The sequence below is a fragment of the Bicyclus anynana genome, chromosome 7 (genome assembly GCF_947172395.1).
Source record: "Bicyclus anynana chromosome 7, ilBicAnyn1.1, whole genome shotgun sequence".
Taxonomy (NCBI): domain Eukaryota; kingdom Metazoa; phylum Arthropoda; class Insecta; order Lepidoptera; family Nymphalidae; genus Bicyclus; species Bicyclus anynana.
This window is the reverse complement of record NC_069089.1, coordinates 11127607-11150591: the sequence shown is the minus strand read 5'-3', so window position 1 is coordinate 11150591 and position 22985 is coordinate 11127607. Positions and strand designations below refer to the sequence as shown.

The window sequence follows — 22985 nt, the reverse complement described above, 5'->3', positions numbered from 1 at the left end:
ATTACCGGAAACGACAAAGGTTTGAAGATGTACCAAATAGCTTGACCTTGGCTTTAATTGTTGTTGTAGTCCAAGCTAGAAGTAAATTTAATTATATTTCTTGGTAATTATAGGAGTCGAGCTTAGAACCTTACTTAAATAAATTACTCGAAGTAATTCACCAAGCGTCTCTGGCAATTAACTAGCATAATTACCGACCTGTACTATATAAAACTGTGGGCTACACAAACCTAGTTGCCCTTGTAAATGCTGGTAAGCATGTTTTGTCCGCCGTACTTAAATATTGATTTGCCATAGAACTGATCTGGTTGAAAAACCTTTCTATACAGGTACTGCAATTAGTACTGGTATTTTAAACAAATCAACTAGGTACTATTAGCAAATAGTAATCGGTCTGTAAGTTAAACTATGCGTAGTACCCATTTTCGATTCAGTTAGCTATATACGATTAGAAAAGAGTAACGAGTAACAATAAGACACTGATACCTAACTACCATTAAGTACAATCGCGTACGAAACATTTAATTATTTGACATTGGTCTGACGGCCTCTGTGGCGCAGTGGTATGCGCGGTGGATTTACAAGACGGAGGTCCTGGGTTCGATCCCCGGCTGGGCAGATTGAGATTTTCTTAATTTGTCCAGGTCTGGCTTGTGGGAGGCTTCGGTCGTGGCTAGTTACCCTACCGGCAAAGACGTATCGCCAAGCGATTTAGCGTTCCGGTACGATGCCGTGTAGAAACCGAAAGGGGTGTGGATTTTCATCCTCCTCCTAACAAGTTAGCCCGCTTCCATCTTAGACTGCATCATCACTTACCATCAGGTGAGATTGTAGTCAAGGGCTAACTTGCAAAGAATAAAAAAAAAATACCTGTAACTGCAAGTAGTATAACTATTTATTTTACAGGTTCGTAGGAGCTGTGTCGGACTTGGTGCTGCCGTGGGCGGGTGCGTCACCCGAAGGTCGCTCGCTGTGCAACCACCGGCGTGCGTACAAATTCTTCACAGATTCCGTGTCGCCTAAATGCCATTTCCCCGCCTTCCCTTGCTCAGATTATGACACATTTGTCGAGGTAACTATAGCACTTATACTACTGCCTTCTGTATACGACTCTTGATCCAACAGTTAAGTGAAAGCTTCTTAAGATGTTGGTCGAAGCTTTTCCATTGACCATTGTCCATTGACCATTGTCCATTGACCATGTTCCATTGACCATTGACTGAAAAAACTACCGGAACGATAAGAGTTGACTCAACATTCCACATGGCGGTAATCTTGTGAGCTAGGTCCAAGTATTTTGATACTTTTTCCTTTTCGGCTTTAACCAGATTATCGTCATGTGGAACAGTAATATAAACAATTATTGCACGAGACATTGACCGATCGACTAGCACTATATCAGGTATTTTGGCAAATGTCTATTATTATTTTTCGTGGGTAGATTTTTTTTAAATAGTATATGAAATGTTTCCAGGGTAAATGCTTCCCGTGTGACGGTGATCGTCGCTGCGGCAACATGGGCTACTACGCCGACCGTTCGCTCGGCCGTGGACAGCTGTATCTTCTTACCAGAGAAGAGGAACCATTCTGCGGTATGTATTAACATTTTCAAGTAATTCAAACCAAGGGAAACTGCCCTGTGAACAATTCAAAAGTTGGTGGTGCCTCGGAGAGGACGTTTAACGTCGACGCCGTGCTGGTCACATTGGTCACATGATTATGACAATGATCGATTGTGATTTTTGCAAGATTATCACCCTAATCCCATTCATACCCCATACCCTATGCCCACATAGGACTGCAGTGTTGTAGGGCTCTCTTATAAGGAAGTGAGGCGAGGATGATGACATTCAAATAATATCTAGAAATAAAGCATGTGCCTATAGGCAAGTCAGTACATATATAAAGATTGGTGGGCAATTATGCAAAACAAGCTGTGAAGTGTGCCAAATTAAGTAATTTAGCAAACTCAATTCGTTTATCTTCCGATCTGTCACAAAAATCAAATTACTTGAAGTAAACAAAAGTCTAAAATCTTATTTCCAGCCCACCAATACCACGTGGCGCTTTGGGGCGGGCACGAGGTCGGAGAGAAGCCCAACTACGGTCGCGTCACACTCACACTGCACGGTGACTCCGGACTGAACGAATCTTTTCCCATGACTAAGTAAACACAACTTTATACGCCTTTGGGCTTGTTTCACTGATATCTGATATGTGTTAGATTGTCCAAAAGTTATTTTTGTCACTTTCTTACTTTATATAAAGTGACAAAGACAAACTTGTTTTAAAGAAAAAAGTTTGCTTAACACCTATGCCTGGTTTATGGGCGCAGCGTGACGCACTATAGAACGTGATCTGTGCATGCCCACCAGTGTACCATCGCCATCGGGGATGGTTTTCTACTTGTTCCTTCAACTGCTTTTAGGCACTATAAAAGCCCCCCTTTTTTATTATTATTATTGGAGTTTACTCCTTTTGGAGTTTATTGGAGTTTACTCCTTAAGAATCGATTTTTATATATAAGGCGCCCGGTATGAGAAAAATCCGAGGGGTAAAACCAACTGAACTAACGAAAAAGTGTCACGTTTTTGGTGCGCACCTTTAGTGCGCAACTTTCTAATTTAGCTGTGGGTGTATTGAGACGTACATAGGGTATGCTGTATAGGCGACTATACCTATATACTATATGTTATTGGGCTTGTTTGTTTAATGATTATATCATTGTAAGAGTAAAATATATAATGTGAAGTATATTATAAAGTCTATTAGTTATTTTACAATTCTATACATTTAGTCTTCTTTAACATAAGTATTACTAAAGCCCTACTCGATGTGCACTGTTTACCAACAAAAAAAAGTGTGTATGTTAAAAAAAACAAAAAGTTAGCTCGAAGCACGTCTCAATACTCGCGCCTTATAAGTGAAAGGTGCGCAACCGAGGTGCAGCAGGCCGCGGCGTGCGCACCCGCCTACAGCGTGCACATGGGTGCGATGTGCAAGTTGTTGGCGGCACAGCGCACGGTGAAAGGTGCGCAGAATAGGTTGCGCACAAAAAACGTAACGCATGTCATTTCATAACTTATTGGAGTTTACTCCTTAACAATCTAAAAATATTTTTATTATAAGTAGGAAGAGCGAGGATCCTGAGATACAGGTTTATCAAACTTAAATCAGGGTCCTCAGCACCATTGTAAAATGACTTATTTTAACAATAAATTTCAATTTCAATTTCAATTTCAACAATCGATTTTTCATTTATACCCCTCGGTACGTTTTTTTTGCGCAACCTATTCTGCGCACCTTTCACCGTACGTAGCCGCCATAGCGTGCACATGCCTAGCGCGTCCGCACGCACGTGCACGCTGTTGGCGGGCGCGCACGCAGCGCTGCACCTCGGTTGCGCACCTTTCACTTTTCAGGCGTTGCTATTGAAAAGAGTAAACTCCATTCGTGCGTCGGAGCTGACACACTTTTTGTACAAGTCAGCCCTTGACTACAATCTCAAGTGATGATGCAGTCTAAGATGGAAGCGGGCTAACTTGTTAGGAGGAGGATGAAAACCCACATCCCTTTTCGGTTTTTACACGACATCGTACCGGAACGCTAAATCGCTTGGCGGTACGTTTCTGTCGTAAGTAGTAGTCGTAAGAGTAGTAACTAGCCCCTTCTTACTGTTCAAGATATATATAAAAATCCTAAAGACCACTTACACAACCTTCCGATAAGTGACGACATACATAAGTTTTGTCACTAACTTCTATGTCAAATGACCAAAACAAAACTTGTGAATAAGCTATCAGAAGGTGTTGAAACCGGCTCTAAAAGTTTGTATTTTTCATCAGACGAGAGGAAAGTCCTCGGGCCGTCCGCTTCGGTCGCGTCCTGGTGCCGCACCCCGCACTGGGCGTGCCGCTGCGCGCGTCCCTGCACTACGCCGCATACAACGGCTGGCTCAGCGCCGGCTTGAGGGCTATACGCTTCGACAAACTCCTTATCACCGACAGCTTTGGAAAGACGTAAGTCAATCTTGACAAACTAACGTTCGTTCTTTATCAACCCACTCACTGTTAAACTCCATTCGCCTCTCAGAATGACAGGGTTTTTCAGGATTGTCCAGGGACAGGGACAGGGCCAATAGTCCACCACGCTGGCCCAATACAGATCGACAGACTTCACACACGTAGAGAATTAAGAAAATTCTCAGGTATGCAGGTTTGCTCACGATGTTTTCCTTCACTGTTAGAGACACGCGACACACTCTCCGAAATCGGAGGCAGAGGTCATATCCACTGGGCTATTACATCCTACATAAGTGGAAAAGGCAAAAAATACCTTTGACTATTAATATATTTTTTTAATTTAGCGTTACAATTCTTCAATGTAAATGTTAATGTGGAAAATATAAATGTTAATGTATGTACATTTATATAAGGTCATCAATAATAAATTATTGTATATGTGATTGTGATAAATATACATTGATAAATTTTCGCAGATCATCGTTTTGCAAAGCGTTGCGGTTGGTATCGGATGAAACTATCCAAATACCGCTGTACCCAGGCGATTGTCAAATACAAGAGGTCAGAATAGTTCTTCATGATATTATTGCTTTTGTAAAAATCAATATTGAAAAATAAACTCTGCTGTCCTCAGGTCGTCGAATCGAATAACGCCACAAACGGAGAATCCGCTAACGACAAATTGAACGCAACAACCGCCGCTGCCGTTGACCCTCATGATAATGAATTGCCTGAGGACTTGCCGCAGAGGCAATTCATACTAGCCGATGACTGGGAAGAAACCGCAGATACAGGTCGGGCTTTCGGCATGACCAACACAAAGACTGCGCCCAGTGGAATCATAGAAATCGCTGAACCAGTATTACGGCCACGACCGCGTAAGGCGCCAAGGCAACGCTCCGACTCTACAGACAACGTCCACGAAATTTCAGAGCCTCTGCTGCGAGCCACGCAACCTCCTCGCACAACTACCCTACCACCATCCCGAAAACCTAAAAACTACGACATATCTACTCCATCTAGCAAAGAAGCGTGGAATGAAAGAGCCGAAAAAGAACAAACCAGTTTTGCCGTGCAATTTTTACCAGCTCGCTTAGCATCTTTCATCACAAGAGCTGAGCGTTACGCTAGAGACACTCTTTTACCGCTAGTGTCAGCGTACGCTCCGCGTTTACCAATATTCGGATCTCGCGAAGTTCCAAAAACCACCGCACGCTATATTCCCACAGAAGACGCCAACGTAACCAGTTCCGTGCCGATACCGACGCCGACGCTCGAAATGAAGATTGAGTCGCTTCGAATATTAGGCCCTCCAGGTGAGAAACGTGAATTTGAGACACCAGAGGATCCTGACATACCAGTTGTTATTTCGACAACGACGACCACCTCGTCAACAACGCCAACGACGACCACGACAGAGATGGATTTAAGGGTAGCTCCAAAAGAGATGTTGCAAGTAGTCGAAGGGCCCGCAGCATCGACTAGCACGGCGCTTCCACCGGTGGCTTTACGGAGCGAAGGGGAGAAAATATTAATAGTATATCCGATCAACGCAAGGGACGAGAGAAAAATCAAATCTCACTCGTTCCCTGAAGAGATGCAGTTCGAAGCTCTGTACAGACACACGGCAGACCCAACGGCGGTGAGGGTCGACCTGCCCACGTTCACTCCGCCTACTTCCACAGATGAACCTCCACAATCCGGTGTTTCAACATCAAGTGTCAAACCATCGGAATCTCGATACTTTCCCCTCCCATATTCCAATAACCCAGATGATCAACAAAAACCTAAAGTGAGCCGAAGATGAAACAGTACAGTCTAATATAATATCCAATGTCCGATGTAAATAATACAGGATTCTTCAGGGCTGTTGTAAATCTTGTAAATTATTTTTTTAACACTTTTTAAAACGCTGCAATTATTATTTTTATATTATTCAGAGAAGATGAATTTATAGTTGAACAAGTTTATTGCTGTGTTGAAATAAAGTTTTTTTTATAAATTATAATTGTGTACATATCTTAGGTGTTAAGTGTAGAAATAAGAGAAGTCTAATTTTTAATAAAACTTATTTATTAAAAGATACATTGTTTGTCCTTGAACATTGCATTCCTCAGGAATTAAAACAAAATAATTACTTCTGTAATCTTCGGTTTTATAAACTAAAACTCTTATTCTAAGGCACTTCAAAACATAATACATATTTTATTGAAAATTACAATGATACGAAAAACATAGAACTGCGGAATATTTTGTACTTACTCGTAGTTATGTCAAAGATTTATAGGTATAATTTGGCAAATATACTGTAAACAAAATATGCTAAACTATAAACTTATAATTCCTTCACAGAACGAAACCATGCCTTATGCATTGTATTTTTTTAAAGAATACTTGTCATATTTATATGTGACTTATATTACACTTCTCCTCCAAATAACCTTAATGACTTGGATTCGACAATAGTCCTATTGCTGAGGTTTTCAGTATTACTGAGGTATTTATAACATAGAGGGCAATGCTTTTGATATCACACAACGAAAGACTGAGAGCTTGTGGTGACCAGACTTACCTCATTTTATGAAAGCTGAAATTTTGTTGGCTTATGCGATTGCCGTATAACCATATGTAGTTTAAATTGTGGTAGCTTTGGAAGGTACGAGTATTATCAAGGGTCTAGGGCTTCAATTGTTCAAGAAAAAAACGCATTCTTACTTATAGGATATCATGATTCATGTCCCTAGTTGCCAGACACTTGGTTTCGCTTATGTTACCATAAGTAACCTTTCGCTACCTTAAATGTTTGATCTTTTTAGTTTGTCAAAGAGTTTCAAAAGGAATATATATGACCAATATTCCCGTCTTTTACGACTAAATGGAGGGGCCATTTAGTCGTAAAAGACAGTGTTAGAAGTGGATACGACAATAATCTGGCGGACGGGGATCGAACCAACTCCTCACGATGATGAATCCAGCCTCTACCACTGAGCTGTTGAGGCTAAAAGCTGTCACGAAGCTAAGTAAGTGACTGGGGAACTGGTAATAGAAAATATGATTTCTCATATGATGTCAATGAAAACATGAAAAATTTGTAGATCCCATTCCTATGGGTATAAGGAGATAAATTAGCTTATTATTTTTTTTATTTTTATTTTGTCCATTTCTGTTCACTCACATCGCTTGCCAATTGGCAATACATCAACTTTTGAAATTTGAGGAAAGTCTAGTAATCGCAGGCTCTCGTACTTAAAAAGTACAATCAGTGGGGTCAGATGTATAGGCTACTTCATGTACTTATCGGAGTGCTGCGTGAGGATGCGCGCGGAGGACTTGGCGTCGAGGAACAGCGTGTGCACGGCGCGCACGTGCGGCGGCGCGATGCGGCTCGCGCCCTCCGCGCGCGCCGTCAGCGACGCGGGCGTCAGCAGCTGCGCCGCGTACCTGCACGCGGGAAATTACGTTTGAGAACGTTACAAACCGAACCTCACTATTTATAGAATCTCACTTTTTAATAGGAGATCAGTATTTTTTTTATTATTAATCGATTTTTTCAACTTTCTCGCCTCAGTTTCCACGCGTTAGTGACATATCTAATAGTATTAAAAACTTTGTGAACAATGATTACTAGATATTTGTAAGACATATTTCATATTTAGTCACCTGAGAGTGCTATTAGTGCCAATTTCTGACAGTGCAGTCAGCGCTTCGTCCTCTATAGCGATGCCCTCTGTAGCAGCGCGTAGTTTTAAGATCTGTCAAACAAATGACTAATTAAGAAACACTCATACAAATCGAAACCTGCAACATAGTAAACACTTTAAATTTTTAAAACAATCATTTACAACACATGTTCTGCTCACTGTTGAGCACGAGTCACTTCTCAGAATGAGAAGGGTTAGGCTCGTAAATCCACCACGCTGGCCAAATGCGTATTGGCAGACTACACACACTTAGAGAATTAAGAAAATTGTCAGGTTTCGGACTACTGGTCTAACCCCTCTTATTCTGAGAGTAGACTCGAGCTCAGCAATGAGCCGAATATGGGTTGATAACAGATAGGCTACATTTTGTCCCACAGAAATTCATTGCTCTCGCTGGATTTGTGAAAAAACACAATTTCACGCGAATGAAGTAGTGTCAAGAAGTAAAATGTTATAGAATAATAATATTAACATACCTGTAGGAGTTCAGGTTTGTTGTAAGGGAGTGTTCGTATGATTAACAGTCTATCTAGAAGATCTAGTGGAATGCCGTGCGGTGAAATAATGTCCTCTGTGCCTCTGCAATATATACATTTTTTGTTATTAAATAACATCAATATTATGCAATTTGAACAATAGTATGTTTTATAGGGCAGGTGTATTTTATTTTGCAGTTTATTTATATTGTAAGTATGTTAGCCTATAAAGAAAATTATTTCCCCTCTACTAGGTGGATAGCATAGGATACCTATAAAATTCCAAAAATTCAAAATTCATATTTCAAGTAGGCTCAGTTTACAAGCACGTCAGTTGACTATTTGTAAAGATTCCACCATATATTACTGGGTGGTCTGCTCATCCACAAAAACATACCATTTACAGTGAACAAATAATTATAAAGAATTACACACAAAATTGTATAAATGTGTGGGTGTGTATCTGACAATATATCGGTTGGTACTGTTTATACTGTTTACAATTTACATGTTAGGTGCATGTGCATGACTAACAAGTATAGACAAGCACTAAGTATTGATAAAAATTTATTTATTTTTATCATGAAAATGTGCTAAATTTAAATTAAAGCAATTGAAAAAAAATTCAATATTTATTAAATTTATTTAAGCTACTTGTATGATTAGTTTATTATGAGTAAAAATTGGGTCAATAATAATATAGATGATACATAAGGACTAACCTTATTTTACAACGTCCCCTGTTGGTGGCGAATATTACAATAGGCGCAATCGCTGACTCAAGGGCTCTATGAAGATATGTGAATGTTTCTATATCTAACATATGGACCTAGAAAATAAAAAAATAAACTAAAAAAAAATTGTATTTTCTTAACAATTAATATTAAACGTAAATTAATAATATGTTTTTAAAATGTTGATAATTTTCTAAAAGCCACACCAGACACCATTCTTTTTACTATAATAAAACCAAGCCTTACTCGATGTGTACTGTTTACCAACAAACAAAAAAATGAGGGTATATATTGCTAGTCATTTCACAGCTAATAATATTTATAATTAACTTGTTCTTATATGAATGAAAATAAATGCAATTAATAAGCTTAGGACAATTAGTTATAATTAATATATTTTGAATAACAGTTTATAAAAAACAATACATAATTTAAAATAAATAAGTTATGAAATGACATGCGTTTTCTACCTTCATTTATAACTTGTTTGTTAGTAAACAGTACACATTGAGTAGGGCTGTAGTATATATGGTAATGATCATGGTTGCTAAAACAATAAGAAGAACATAGGTAAAACACATACCTCATCAATGAACAATACTCCTGGTACTAATTCTGCTATTCCCTGGTCGATGTATTTGTTTACAACCTTGTTTATTTCTTTTCTAAGTTTATCTGAAAATTAACAATAATCATTATCCCATCATGTGTTGTTTTGTTTAACTAAAAGATAGATTAACAATCGCAGAATATTTGTAGATCTATTAAAGACGAATATCCCATTGTGCATACAATTAATCCTGATATTTGTAAATTAATTCTTATTTAGTCCTGTCGGAAGAACTCATGTCAGAGCATGCTGAATAAATAATACTGCTGTGCTGAGCGCGCAGAGCAAAAAATAATATGTGGAAGTGGTAGATATAAAATATCTTGCCTATAAAAAGTTGTATAAAATTTTCTTGTTTTATAATTTAATAATACTAGTATACTACATATATAATATATATGTCACCCCTGACTATCCCAAAGAAGTTTTAGCGAAGCGAAAAGAACTAAAAGAGAGAAAAGATCAAGAACAAAAGAAAGGAAAGACAGCTTATATTAGATATGATAAACTAATTATAAAAGAGCAAGAGAACTCGGACTCTAAACGAAAAAGGTCCATAACAAAATCACCCGAAATTACAAAACCAGCAATGAAAGGAAAAGTATATAACAAGGAAGCACCAAATAAGATTAACAAAAGATTTGATATGTTTCGCCCAAGATCTAACAGCTCACCGTCCAATGAAAATCATAAGTAAAGTAAACAAAAATATGCCTACCAGAAGTCAAACATCAATACCAAACAACAACACTACATTAAACACAGAAAAGCTCCCCAACCCGGTTGGTCACCGTGGGGATGTCGACCAATACCCTCCATCTTATAACACAAACACTGTCACCTGCAAATCCAAACCAATTAAGAAGTCAACAAAACTGAAAGTATGTACCTACAATGTAAGAACCCTAGCCTCACCTCAGAGATTATTAGAACTAACTAAGAGCAAGATGTACAAAGCTATTATGATTGTTTAGAAAACTTGATCATCACAAATGTAAAAACTGATCCACAAGACAAAAGTAAAGAACACAAGATTTTCACAAAAAGAACGATTGATTTAATTAAAGAAAGAACAGAACTAACTATGATCAAGAAAAAAACGAAAGAAATGAAAGATAGAACAAGAGACTGCTACAAAGAAACAAGTAAAGCGATTAGAGAAGACTATGAAAATCACAGAAAGAAAGTGATTGAATGGAATCTAAACAACTTCCGAAGTGTAAAAAAAGCTAACAAACAACTTACTACACACAAAAAATGGATTAGCAGACTAGAAAACGACAACAAAGAATCAACGACAAGAAAACAAGTTCTACAATGCGCCACAAACTTTTATAAGCTACTATATAAAAGATAACCAGAAGACAGCCTAGAAGAAAAGTTAAATCACAATAAAAAGATAGAAAAGGTTGAGGAAATAACTGAAAAAGAAATATTACATTACATAAAGAAGTTAAAACCAGACAAAAGCCCAGGCCCAGACAACATAAGTAATGAAGTGCTAAAAATAGGAGCCTGCAAATTAATCACATTCCTAACAACACTTTTTAATAAAGTATTAGTACAAGGAAAAGTACCACATCAGTGGTGTAAATCAAGCATAATTCTATTGTACAAAAAAGGAAACCCGCTAGATTTGGGAAACTACAGACCGATAAGCCTGCTTCCCAGCATCTACAACCTCTTTTCAAGCATCCTGCTGGAAATGCATGCAACCTGTGGAACAAGCAGGCTTCCGTGAAGGGTTTTATACAACTGACCATATCCACACAGTCGAGCAAATAATAGAAAAATTCAGTGAATACAATCAACCACTTTATATTGCCTTTATTGACTACTTCAAGGCCTTTGACAGCATCTACCACAGCTCAATTTGGAAAGCATTAGAAACGTGCGACATAAACAACACATATATAGACATTATTAAAAATATTTACTCAAACACAACTAGTAGAATCAAACTAGAAAATAAAGGCGAAGAAATTGCAATACAAAGAGGTGTCAGACAAGGTGACCCACTGTCACCAAAACTATTTATTGCAGTATTAGAAAATGTATTCCAAACATTAAACTGGAAAAAGAAGAGAATCTGGATCATAGACCAATTCTTAAATCACCTAAGATTCGCAGACGACATTGCAGTATTTGCTAAATCAGCCTCAGAACTTCAAGAAATGATAAAGACGCTGAGTGTAGAAAGCAAAAAAGTAGGGTTACAGATTAACTTTATCAAAACAAAAATAATGACCAACCACCACCAAAAACTAATAAATAATAGAAATAGACAATAAGATAATAGAATATGTAAAGAACTATGTTTATTTAGGAAAGCAAATTTCTTTTAACAAGGACAACAATAAAGCAGAGGTGGAAAGAAGAGCAAATATAGCATGGAAAAAGTTCTGGGCTCATAAAGAAATTTTCAAGGGAAATTACACTGTTAACTTAAAAAGGGTTGTAATGGAGACAACAATTCTACCTTGCCTAACCTACGCCTGCCAAACATGGGTCTACAACACAAGTTTGAGGCATAAACTCATCACCACACAACGTGCAATGGAAAGAAGCATCTTGAAACTAAAAAAAGCTGACAAAATAAACAGTATGATTATTAGGAAAAAAACTAATCTCACAGATGCTCTGGACCATGCACAAAGACTTAAGTGGAGATGGGCAGGCCACCTTGGCAGGCTAAAGGACAAACGGTGGACTAAGAAAATTACCTACTGGAAAGGTCCACTTGGTAAAAGGAAGGTAGGAAGGCCTATAGGAAGGTGGGTAGACGACATTGCCGCAGTGGCTGGCCAAGGATGGATGGAACTCACAAAAGAAAGGGACAAATGGAAAAAGATGGAGGAGGCTTATACCCGAAGGGGCCCATTATTAACTAGTACATAAATTAATTATTTAGATAAATATATAGATTAGTTAGTACTTAACAATAAGTACTATCTAAATGGGAAAAATAAAGCTTATTATTATTAGTATACTACAAGCTATGTATAGAAAATAATGAAAAAAGCTCTATAGATAATATAATATGTACCTGTTATTTCAGTTTTCTTTGGCTTCATCAGCTGGCCCATCATAGACATAATGTCATGGCCTCCTTGAGGTCTAGCATTGGCACAGTCTAAGTCATGTAAAGTCACATCTTGGACTACCTCCTTCTTCTTGTGGACATCGCCTTTTGGTAATGGTACATATTCTTCCGCCTGTAATAAAAAGTTAATTTATAGTAAAATAATATAAGCCTTATTCCATTCCTCAGAATAATATTTGTAGTAGTATTTATGAAAGATGACATTTTACACGGATTCGAAGATAAGTAAACTACGACCGGCTGCTATCTTAATATTTTACAAAAATAATGTAGCTGAGAAGAAATCAACAAAATATACAATATGATTAAAAAATAAATAAATGCCCTAAACAATATTCCTTGAACTCTTGATGTTTTTTGTGTAGAGTGAAAGCTTGACAAACAAATGAATGATAAACACATACAAGTTGTTTTACTTACTTCTAAATCAAATTCTGTAGCGAAAGTGTCACTCCTCCCTTGTCTTTTCACAGCACCAGAGTTTGCCTCAATGTAGATGACATCACCAACATCCACCTTCTCCTTTTGCAAAGACTCGTAAATTGTGGGGTCTAGCTTTAATTGTTTTGTGCCTTTTGCTGTTTTCAATCCAATTATAACATGGGAAACTGTTTTTCCATAGCCTGTAAATATGCACTAACTTTTGTTATCATTGCAGACATAAAATTATAGTTATTGCACCTCAGGATTGGTTTTGTATAAAAATAAAGAGTATGCTAATAGTAAAGCAATTTTGTAGAAATAACAGGGTATCTGTAATTATTTTTTTCACAGCTACAGGGATTTAAATGGTCATATTTGGGACAGTGAAATGGATCGCTCAAAAACGCTCTATAGTAAATAGCACGAATTAATGACGTTGTTGATGCGTGAAACCGTTAATTTCTATGGGTGTTTAAACAAATTTACAAATATCTTTTTTATTTGTGCGTTTATATTTATGTTTCATATAATGAAAAATGTCACATTGAATGTAAGGAAGTTAAAAGTGAATGATTTTTATCTGAGATCTAATTATGAAATTTTAAAATCTCATTTATTTTACAAACATCCCAACAATCTTTCTGTTTTTATTATGTATTAATTAGTACCCTATTCAACACCTACTATTACACCATTTTGATGATGATGAGATGAGGTTGACACTTGGGGAGACAGACTGGTATAGTCCTCCTCCTCCCTTCCTAGGTACCTCCCTCTTACACCATTTAATTACATAGCCATACATTGTGTGCTGTTTTAAGCTGTTGCATATTTTAAAATATCCAGAAATTAATAGTTGCCAAGCTTAGTAGAGCAGATGACATTTAAAGTAGAAGAAACATAATACATCCATTAGTTCATGTTGTATCAGAAGCAATACATCCATTAGTTTAAGTTACCTCCAGCTGGATTCTCTGTTTCTACAGGTGTTAGCTCGGTTACTTCTCCTTCATATACCTCCTTAGTCTCTCTAATGCGCAGACCAATGGCACGGCGAAAATTCTCCATTAGTACTTCTGTCTTCTTAATTTCGGTACTGTACACTTCACTTCCCACCATGGGACAAAAGGGAACCTATAAAAAATCATCATCATCATGTTCAACTCTTCTTTCTAACAATGTTTAACTTGCATAAGTTTGTTATTAGAAAGAAGATAAAACTACAAAAGATCTGACAATTTAATCAAATGAAAACTCCATGACAAGACTTTAGAATAACTCAACCAATTGGTGTTTAATCTTTTTTCTAGAACAAAGATGGTTTTTCTATTTTTTCTAGTATTCCATCTAAACTCTGAGACTATTAAACAGTCTCACTCTCAGAGTTTAGATGGAAGACTGGAAAAAAGTTTGAGATACATAAATTTTATGTGTCTCAAACTTCTTTAAGCATTTTTTTCTTACAAATGTATATAATTTATGTAGGTTAGGATATACATATACAAGGGATATAAAATAGTGACACCAAGGACAGAAAAGTTTAGGAATAAAGGTTAGCTTATGATGTAAAATTGCCAGTGGATGGACACAAGAGCAGAAGGGACGGTGTGTGTGAAAGAGGATATTATGTAACTTTATTTAATTTTATGTTAAATTGTATTTGTCAAGTTATAATTTTACACTATTATAAGTTGACAAATGATAGATGTGAATGAAAGAGATTAACATCTCAACAAAAAAAAAAGTATACATGATTATATTGCAGGTAATTTTTATTTGTATCATTAATTTTGTTTTTCATCGTTATGTCTAAGTTTTCTGTGTGTGTTTTTTTATTTTTTAGATCTACTAGTTAGATACATTTTTCTAGGTTTTGCCACATATTACAGGGAATTCTTTAGTGCTCCACTGTTTGAGTGGACAGTTAAGCCATAATATGTTATAATTTATATTTAATGTGGCATTACTTAACAATAAATATCTTTTCTTTTTTCTTTCTTCTTTCTACGTATTTTGCTGATGATGATGATGATATTTCAAATAAATATTACTTACTTTGTTTCCTAGTTCCTGAGCTATGGCTAATGCAATAGCTGTCTTTCCTGTTCCTGGAGGGCCAGCCAGTAACAAGGCACGACCAGCCATCTTCTTGCTTCTTATCATATCCACCACCAGGCCTGCAGCCTACACACAGGAATATGTGGTATACAATTTTAGCATAACAAATGAACCTTAGCACAAGAACTGTGCCCTTTAAAATATGTATTTATTGTTGTTTTAAAACAAACCAATATACCATTTAGTTTTAAGGTGATTTTTACAACATGTCTTTTTGATGGTAAACATTTCAAATGTCTCATTTATTTATTTGTGTTTACGTGCAGTGGCACTAGATGGCGCCACTCACACTTTAGATCGCGCTATGACTTGTTCATACTACAGTATATGAGGCAAGCCATCGGTTTGCCAAATTGTTGGTGTTCTCAGTTATTGATGCCTACATTGATTGTTTAAATAAACCCAACACCCATCGAGATCAAGCCGTAGTTTCATTTGGTGTGACCCGCGGCCCCAGTTCAATAGTGCACGGTGGGTTTGGGTGCTTCGGCCCATACATTGGTCCTACGAGAGTCGGATATCTGGAACCGAGGACATTTTTTGAGGACAAGTGGTCACTGGAGACCACCCGCCGTACTCGCAGTGGATTGCTGCAGAAACCGAGTACGTAGCATCGACGGAAGGCGCCAGCAGAGGGCGCCATCGGCGCTAGCAGCGGACTGATGACAAGTGACAGCAGAGGACATCAACCACAGATCAACAAGGACAGAAGATCAAATCACATTGGCAGCTGTCAATGTGACACGTGAGTGAAAAAGTGTCAAGTGTCAAAAGTGACGTTTCAAATTTAATACTAATACTTAAAGTAAATTGAACTTTATTTCTTTGGTGCAAATAACTTAAAAATTTCAAGATTGAAAATAGACTTTGGAAGATCAACTAGTAATTAATTAAAGTAACTTAGAAATAATTGCATGTTAATTAAGACTTAGAATAAGTTCACTAAAAACGAGGGAACGGGGAACCTATGCCCGATTTCCGCCAGAGTTAACTAAGTGTAAAACACTTGTAAAATTTTTAAGAAAAAATATTAACTTTGACAATTTTTGGTAGCAAAAAGACTTGTAATTTTTGAGATTTGAAATTTGAAACATAGAAATATTTGAATGAATAGCACAATTTGTAAAATTTATCGATATTGTGAAATACACTTTGTTGTTTTTTATAGGACATCATAGTAATTTAGTTTGAGATCATTTTAAGTTCATTTTTCACTTTAACTTCAATTATAATTTAATATTAAAGTACATTGCGTGATTTATTGATTTTTTAGTTCAACCATGGAAGGTCTATTAAATGTACAATATGAGTTACATAATATAATTAAAAAGGGATACTCTAATTTTAAGAAAACCCCAAAGGATAGAATAACTCTTGAGTATCTAGAAGTTAAATTAGAGAATTTAGAAAAAGATTGGTTAAGTTTTAGGTCAAATAACATAAAATTGTACGAAATATCAGAAGCAGATGCTTTATCTAGTAAACAATATGTCGAAAATGAAATATTTGAAGCTACAGAAGATATTTATTTGTTATATAAATCATTAATAAAAAAAATATTGAATCAGTTTTCTAAAGAACAACCTAGTAAGGAAAAAACTATTATATCAGGTCAACAGCAAAATTCGTGGGTAAAATTACCAAAAATTTCCATTCCCACATTTTCTGGTAAATATTCGGAATGGACCACATTTAGAGATTTATTTTTGGCCCTAATTCATAATAACGAGACTTTAGATAGTGTACAAAAGCTACACTATTTAAAGTCTCACTTAACGGATGAGGCCGAACAACTGATTCGGCACACTCCGATTACGGGCGCAAATTATAGTGAATGCTGGTCACTATTAGAACAACGTTATAATAATAGAAAGTTTTTGGCAAACAATATTTTGCAACGTTTATTTGGTATTAAACATATGAATTTGGAATCAGCGTCGGGTCTGAAAGTACTAATAGACACCACCATAGACTGTTTAAATGCATTAAAAAATATTGATATTGATGTGAGCACATGGGATATTATTATCATTCATATAGTCAGTTTTAAATTAGATCAAGAGACTCGAAAGCAGTGGGAGCTACATATTTCGAGCTCAGTAGATTTGAATAATTTGCCAACTCTTGATCAGTTCAAATATTTTATTGAGAATCGGTTTCGTGCACTAGAATTTGTAGAGTTGAGAAAAGCTTCAGTACAGCGTACCAATGTAACTAGCTCTAGACCAAAGACTTTTGTTGTGACGAATGAGTCAGATAAACTGCGTTGTGAATTTTGCTCAGGTAGTCATAAATTATGTTTCTGTAAAAAATTTGCAAGTGAAGATGTAGAAAAACGACGCGACTTTGTAGCAAATAATTCCATCTGTTTTAATTGTTTGGGCAGTAACCATCGAGTACAGGAGTGCAGAAAATCTGGAACTTGCAGAATCGACAATTGCGGAAAACGGCATCATTCACTTCTGCATCCAGAACAGGAGAGCCAGAGTAGAGCTACTAGTTCAACAGCAAGAGAACCAGTTGAGAGTGCTAGAATTACAACTAGTGCTGAACCAATAGTTTCCTGCTTATCAACACAAAGAAGCTCTAATAGCGGACAGGTTTTACTTGCAACAGCATTAGTAAAAGCCGAGTCTGAAACTGGAGATCAAAATATTAGGGCACTAATAGATCAAGGGTCACAAGCATGTTTCATAACCGAATCAGCTGTGAAACGGTTACAGCTCAAGAAGACTGCAGTAAGCGGAACCATAACGGGACTTGGAGGAGATAGAGCTATTAATTCTAAACATTTAGTGTCTATTAAGTTCAAATCTAGATTCAACAGAGGTCGTAAAATCGAGGTAACAGCATACGTATTAAAAGACATCACAAGTTATCTGCCTGAAAAAAGATTTAATGAAATAAATTGGATAGAACTGCAGAATCTCAGTTTAGCTGATCCACATTTTAATAGGCCTAATAAAATTGAGCTATTGTTGGGAGCGAATGTGTATAGCCAAATTCTGCAGGATGGCATTAAAAAGGATCCAACAGGCAATCTTCTGGCACAAAACACCAGTTTAGGTTGGATTCTGACAGGCAAGGTGACATGTCAAAACCAGTTCAATCGTAATAGTCTGGAAAATATATCGGTCTTACAAACTGATATATTGAAAGGAAATGGAAGAAATTTATAGTGCAAAAAGTATGCTGACAGGTCTGACAGAGGAAGAGCTGAAACGAAAAATTATATTATTAAATAAAATTATTAAATATAATAAATATTTAAAACACAACAGAACAAAAAGGTCGAACAGGACAAAAAGGTCAAACAGGACAAAAAGTCAAATAGAACAAAAAGGTCAAACAGAAAACAAGGACAATCAGTTATACAGTCTCACTAGGAAAACAGGTCAAAAAGGTCAAACAGGACAACAAGGTCAAACAGGACAATTAACAAGGTCAAACAGGACAAGACTTCAAGATCAAATAGGACAGGAATACTACTTAGGACAACAGCAAGGACAAACAGGGCAAACATATACAGGACAAAAATAACCAAAAGATCAAAGGATAAAGGACAATGAAAAGTTCTAGAACAAAAGGGAAAAAACAGAAAAAAATAAAGATTACTTACCTTAGACAGAAGGGAAGATCATTTAACTTACTCGGTGAATCTGCCGGAGATGTCATCCGGACCTGAAACAAAAGGATCAATATTATTAGTTACATCATATCTGTACAATCCATTGCTAAATAACAACTTTAATTATAAAAGCAAAAATATTTATCTAAAAGCTGTTACATATTTAACAGGTTCAATTGGGACGAGCTAATTTTTGAAATAACTACAAAATTGATAGTTTACTTACTTTAGAGAATTAGAAAAACTTACTGCAGGACACGTCCCCGACGGTTGAGTGATCCAGTGATGAATACCACTAAATAAATACACGGATTTTGGAATACTTCTCAACTAGCATGTGTAACCGTGGTTTATTCAAGAATAGATAGAGGAAGGAAACGAAGTTTGTGGCACAACGCTGGTGGCTAGACTTTAATTAAGATAGCAACAGTGATGGATGTTCAAAAGGGATAACACCAGAGCATGGACTGATTCCATTATTGTTCTCCTCGCCTGGCTAAAGACTTAAATAATTAATTCGACAGTTAAAATTTCGAGATCATAGGTCGAGGAGTCTCATATACAATGCCAATGGTAGAAAAGGTTAAGTCGGAAGCAACAGTTACTTGTCAATACAGTTTCAGAAAATATCCTACCAAAAGGTTTTATCTATATTTGGAGATTTACTTACTTCAATCGGAGAGCCTCTGGTAGTTGTACTGGAGAATAACTTAATGTTAAACGTAATCTTTTCAACGAGATGGCAATTTATTCAAAGAGTGATCCAAAGCTTTAAATGTCCTCTCTTACAAAGAGGACCTGCCCCTGGCAGCTGGTTAATAGGTCGGATTCTAGAATAGTACCCAAAGGCTGATAATATAACCCGTGTGATCGCTTTCATGGTGAAAAATACTACTTTCAAAACTTTCATTAAAATAAAAGGAAAAGTTCAAAGTCAAATAATTGATAGTTTTATATAATGGTACAGTTTTTGTCATAGATCAATTTTAAGTTCGCTTATAATTTTGTATTAAATTTAGTTTTTTTTTTGTTCAAATTAATTTTATACTTTAGTATTCTAATCAAACTAAAATTTAAGGATAAGTTTCAGAGTTAAATAAAATCAATGTTTAAATTCAAAGTAAATAATTGATGCTTTGATGGTTGTATATTTAATTCATAGATCAATTTTAAATTAATTTGTAATTTAGTTTATATTTCCAGTTCAAATTCGTTTTATAATTTACTATTCCATTCAAAGTATATAACTGATAGTTGTTACATAGTTTGTAGATTTCAGTTCATAGATCAATTTTTATTTAACTTTATAATCTAACAGTTTAGTTCATAGATCAATTATTAAGTTCATTTTATAATTTAGTGTTAAGTTTAGTTCATATTTCAAGTAAGATTTATTTACAAGTTCAAATTTATTTTACAGTTTTGTATTAATTTTAGTTCACAGTTCAATGAACTTGAGCAGTTCAATTATAATTTTTGTATCAATTTTATATCTCGTTCAGTAAAATCTGAAAAATTTGGAATGTAGGTCAGTAAAGTCAAACCTTGTAAACTTCTCACCAAGAACATTACATGTGGTCACGGTGGGCGGAATAATGAAGGACATTTCGCCACTAAATGTCCTTGGTGGGCGGTATGTTTACGTGCAGTGGCACTAGATGGCGCCACTCACACTTTAGATCGCGCTATGACTTGTTCATACTACAGTATATGAGGCAAGCCATCGGTTTGCCAAATTGTTGGTGTTCTCAGTTATTGATGCCTACATTGATTGTTTAAATAAACCCAACACCCATCGAGATCAAGCCGTAGTTTCATTTGGTGTGACCCGCGGCCCCAGTTCAATAGTGCACGGTGGGTTTGGGTGCTTCGGCCCATACAATTTGTCCTTTTTTTAAATTATAACAACGTTTATATAAAAATATAATACAAAACACTATAAAAAATATAAACCCTCCTCAAGCAACCGCCGGTCAGGGCTCCAGATTCAGGAACCTCCTTAAAATAAGCGCCGTTCAAGAATCACTGCCTGTTCACTGAATCACTTTCTGTTTCTGACTCTTGGACAGTTAAGTTAAAGCTTCCATGAGATGTTGGTCGAAGCTTTTTGCTATATGACCATTGACTGAAAATACTATTGGAACTATAATAGTTGACTTAACATTCCACATATTCAATCACAGTATGGGCCTCGTAGAAACATCCATGAAATTCCTTCCTCTTCCATATTGCTTTACAATCTGAGTTATTAATTACTATAGGCTTGTGCAAGTTCTGTTTGCCAAGGGACAACTTGAGATAATGATCTATGGCATTGCACACCTCACGATTATGGAAGTTCTTGGAGTTCAAGAAGCCATGTCCTCCACACTTGCGTGGGAGGTACAACCTCATTACAGATGAATGGGGGTGATGTATCTGTTATGACGCCAGCAGTTTGCGGACTTTAAAGTCCAGGGAATCCAGTTCTGTTTGAGTCCACTTTAGAATGCCAAAAGTGTATGTGAGGTAGGGGCATGACCCAGACCCAGATAAATTTGATTAATAAGCTTATAAGTTGTTATAAGCTTATTAATTCAAAAGATATTGTTAATATATTTTGAATAATATTTTGTGAAAAGACAATACATGAGTTAAAATAAATAAGTTATGAAATGACATGTATTTTATTCCTTCATTTCTAATTGGTTTGTTTTTCAACTGACTTAAAAAAAGGAGGAGGTTATCAATTGGTTGGAATCTTTTTTTTTTGTTTCTTTATTCTTTCCCATGGGGAAAAGGTAAAGATATTACTCTGTACAGCCAATAATATGTTTGTTGGTAAACAGTACACATCAACACATCAGTAGGGCTGTTGTTATATACTGTAGTCATAAATTATTAATTTATTTTTTATTCAGTATGCAGTGCATTATAGCTTTTCCATATTAACCTATTTATTATTAATTAAATGAATACATATTCATCAGTCAATTCTGCAAAATTTTTGGTATATCATAAACGTAAGCTATGTAGAATTTTCTGTAGAAGAAGTCTCATTGAACATCATCATTATCAAACATTAATGTATAGTTATGTAAATTATGAGACCCTTGTACCATTAATTTTTTACATATTCCTCGTTTTAGTGCAACTGTTTTAAAATTCTTAAATGTAACAAATAATGATTAGATTCTGTACAATTCTATAAGTTTAGTTTCACCCATAGAACTACAAATTCTACTATTACAAATTCATGTAGTGCAAAATTACATTAACTATAATAACATTCTACAAACTCCATGGTAACAAACTATAACCTCTAGTTGTTAATCAATAGCATAAAACTTTCATGATATGCTACGTTAATCTAAATACTCACTGTAATTTAGGCATTGAGGCATAACAAAGAGTACTTAATTTAAAAAAGAGTAAACAATTAAAAAAATCTCATTTCTCACTTCTCTTGCCGATTCTTGACCCACGAGACCGGCTGCCATTTGAATCGGAACCCCATTTTCATCTAGACCTAAGCCTTTTATGTGGCTATGTGCCGAAATTCTTTGAGTCTTTGCAGTACTTTTAACTTCTTCGATTTTCATTTTGCGAAATCACACTTACAAATAATTAATTCGAAAAATTAGACAACAATTTCAATTTTCAACACTAGCCAAACTTCAACAACTTCAATCAAATCAAATTCAAATCTACAGATTATTATGTACTTGTTCAAATCCGTCAAATCACACCACAGATTACAAATTATTAATTCATTATAACTTTTTATTCTTTTTTATTACCAAGCTCTGAGTTCTAGCCTTTTTGAGCCCTATACTACTATTCTCCCTCTACGTTTCATCAACTTCAATTAAGTTCAAAATATATTTTTATTAAATTGGCTTTTCCTTTGAGTTCTAGCTGTAAACCGATTTCCACAAAGGAGTTTGAAAATTTGTTTTATGGCTCCGAGTTCTGATCTTTTGAGCATCGGGCAACTGGCACAAAACTAAACCAAGAGCTTTATTTCAATTCTTTTCTGTCTGATTTGCAGGGTCTCAATCAAAGAGTAAATTAATAAATAAGTCTCAATAAATTAAGGATCTTGAGCTGTAAAATAATTACTTGACATTGACAGTTGACAGGACAGCATTCTTGTCTTTAGTTTTTGGTCGAAGGTTGTTGTTGACTTTG

General features: G+C 35.9%; 2 protein-coding genes across 4 annotated transcripts in view; one reads left to right on the top strand and one right to left on the bottom strand.

The window, feature by feature from the left end:
• The window catches only part of LOC112055790 (uncharacterized), a 37310-nt gene extending 31451 nt beyond the window's left edge, over positions 1 to 5859 (top strand). For all 3 annotated transcript variants that reach the window (XM_024096005.2, XM_024095998.2, XM_052882383.1), the window contains exons 9-14: positions 907 to 1072; positions 1475 to 1592; positions 2047 to 2167; positions 3846 to 4019; positions 4499 to 4583; positions 4657 to 5859. In XM_024096005.2, coding sequence (XP_023951773.1) covers positions 907 to 1072; positions 1475 to 1592; positions 2047 to 2167; positions 3846 to 4019; positions 4499 to 4583; positions 4657 to 5829 — 1837 coding nt within the window. In that variant the 3' untranslated portion in view covers positions 5830 to 5859. The remainder of the gene's footprint in view (positions 1 to 906; positions 1073 to 1474; positions 1593 to 2046; positions 2168 to 3845; positions 4020 to 4498; positions 4584 to 4656) is intronic.
• A 218-nt stretch (positions 5860 to 6077) lies between these two features.
• On the bottom strand, positions 6078 to 22511 carry LOC112055806 (ruvB-like helicase 1). The gene is made up of 10 exons (XM_024096015.2): positions 22256 to 22511; positions 15125 to 15253; positions 14029 to 14203; positions 13067 to 13269; positions 12590 to 12758; positions 9517 to 9608; positions 8922 to 9028; positions 8200 to 8302; positions 7683 to 7774; positions 6078 to 7463 (listed from the first exon to the last, which is right to left on the bottom strand). Exons 1-10 carry the CDS (start codon positions 22394 to 22396, stop codon positions 7304 to 7306), a joined length of 1371 nt encoding a protein of 456 aa, XP_023951783.1. The 5' UTR covers positions 22397 to 22511; the 3' UTR covers positions 6078 to 7303.
• Positions 22512 to 22985: the final 474 nt, after the last annotated feature.

Bases quoted from the DNA above. Each gene is read 5' to 3' on its own strand.
- LOC112055806 (XM_024096015.2), bottom strand. From the start codon at position 22,396: ATGAAAATCGAAGAAGTTAAAAGTACTGCAAAGACTCAAAGAATTTCG. The intron at 13,270-14,028 runs GTAACTTAAACT...GCATATTTACAG, and splicing joins AACAGAGAATCCAGCTGGAG to GCTATGGAAAAACAGTTTCC. The intron at 8,303-8,921 runs GTTAGTCCTTAT...TATATATTGCAG, and splicing joins AGGGGACGTTGTAAAATAAG to AGGCACAGAGGACATTATTT.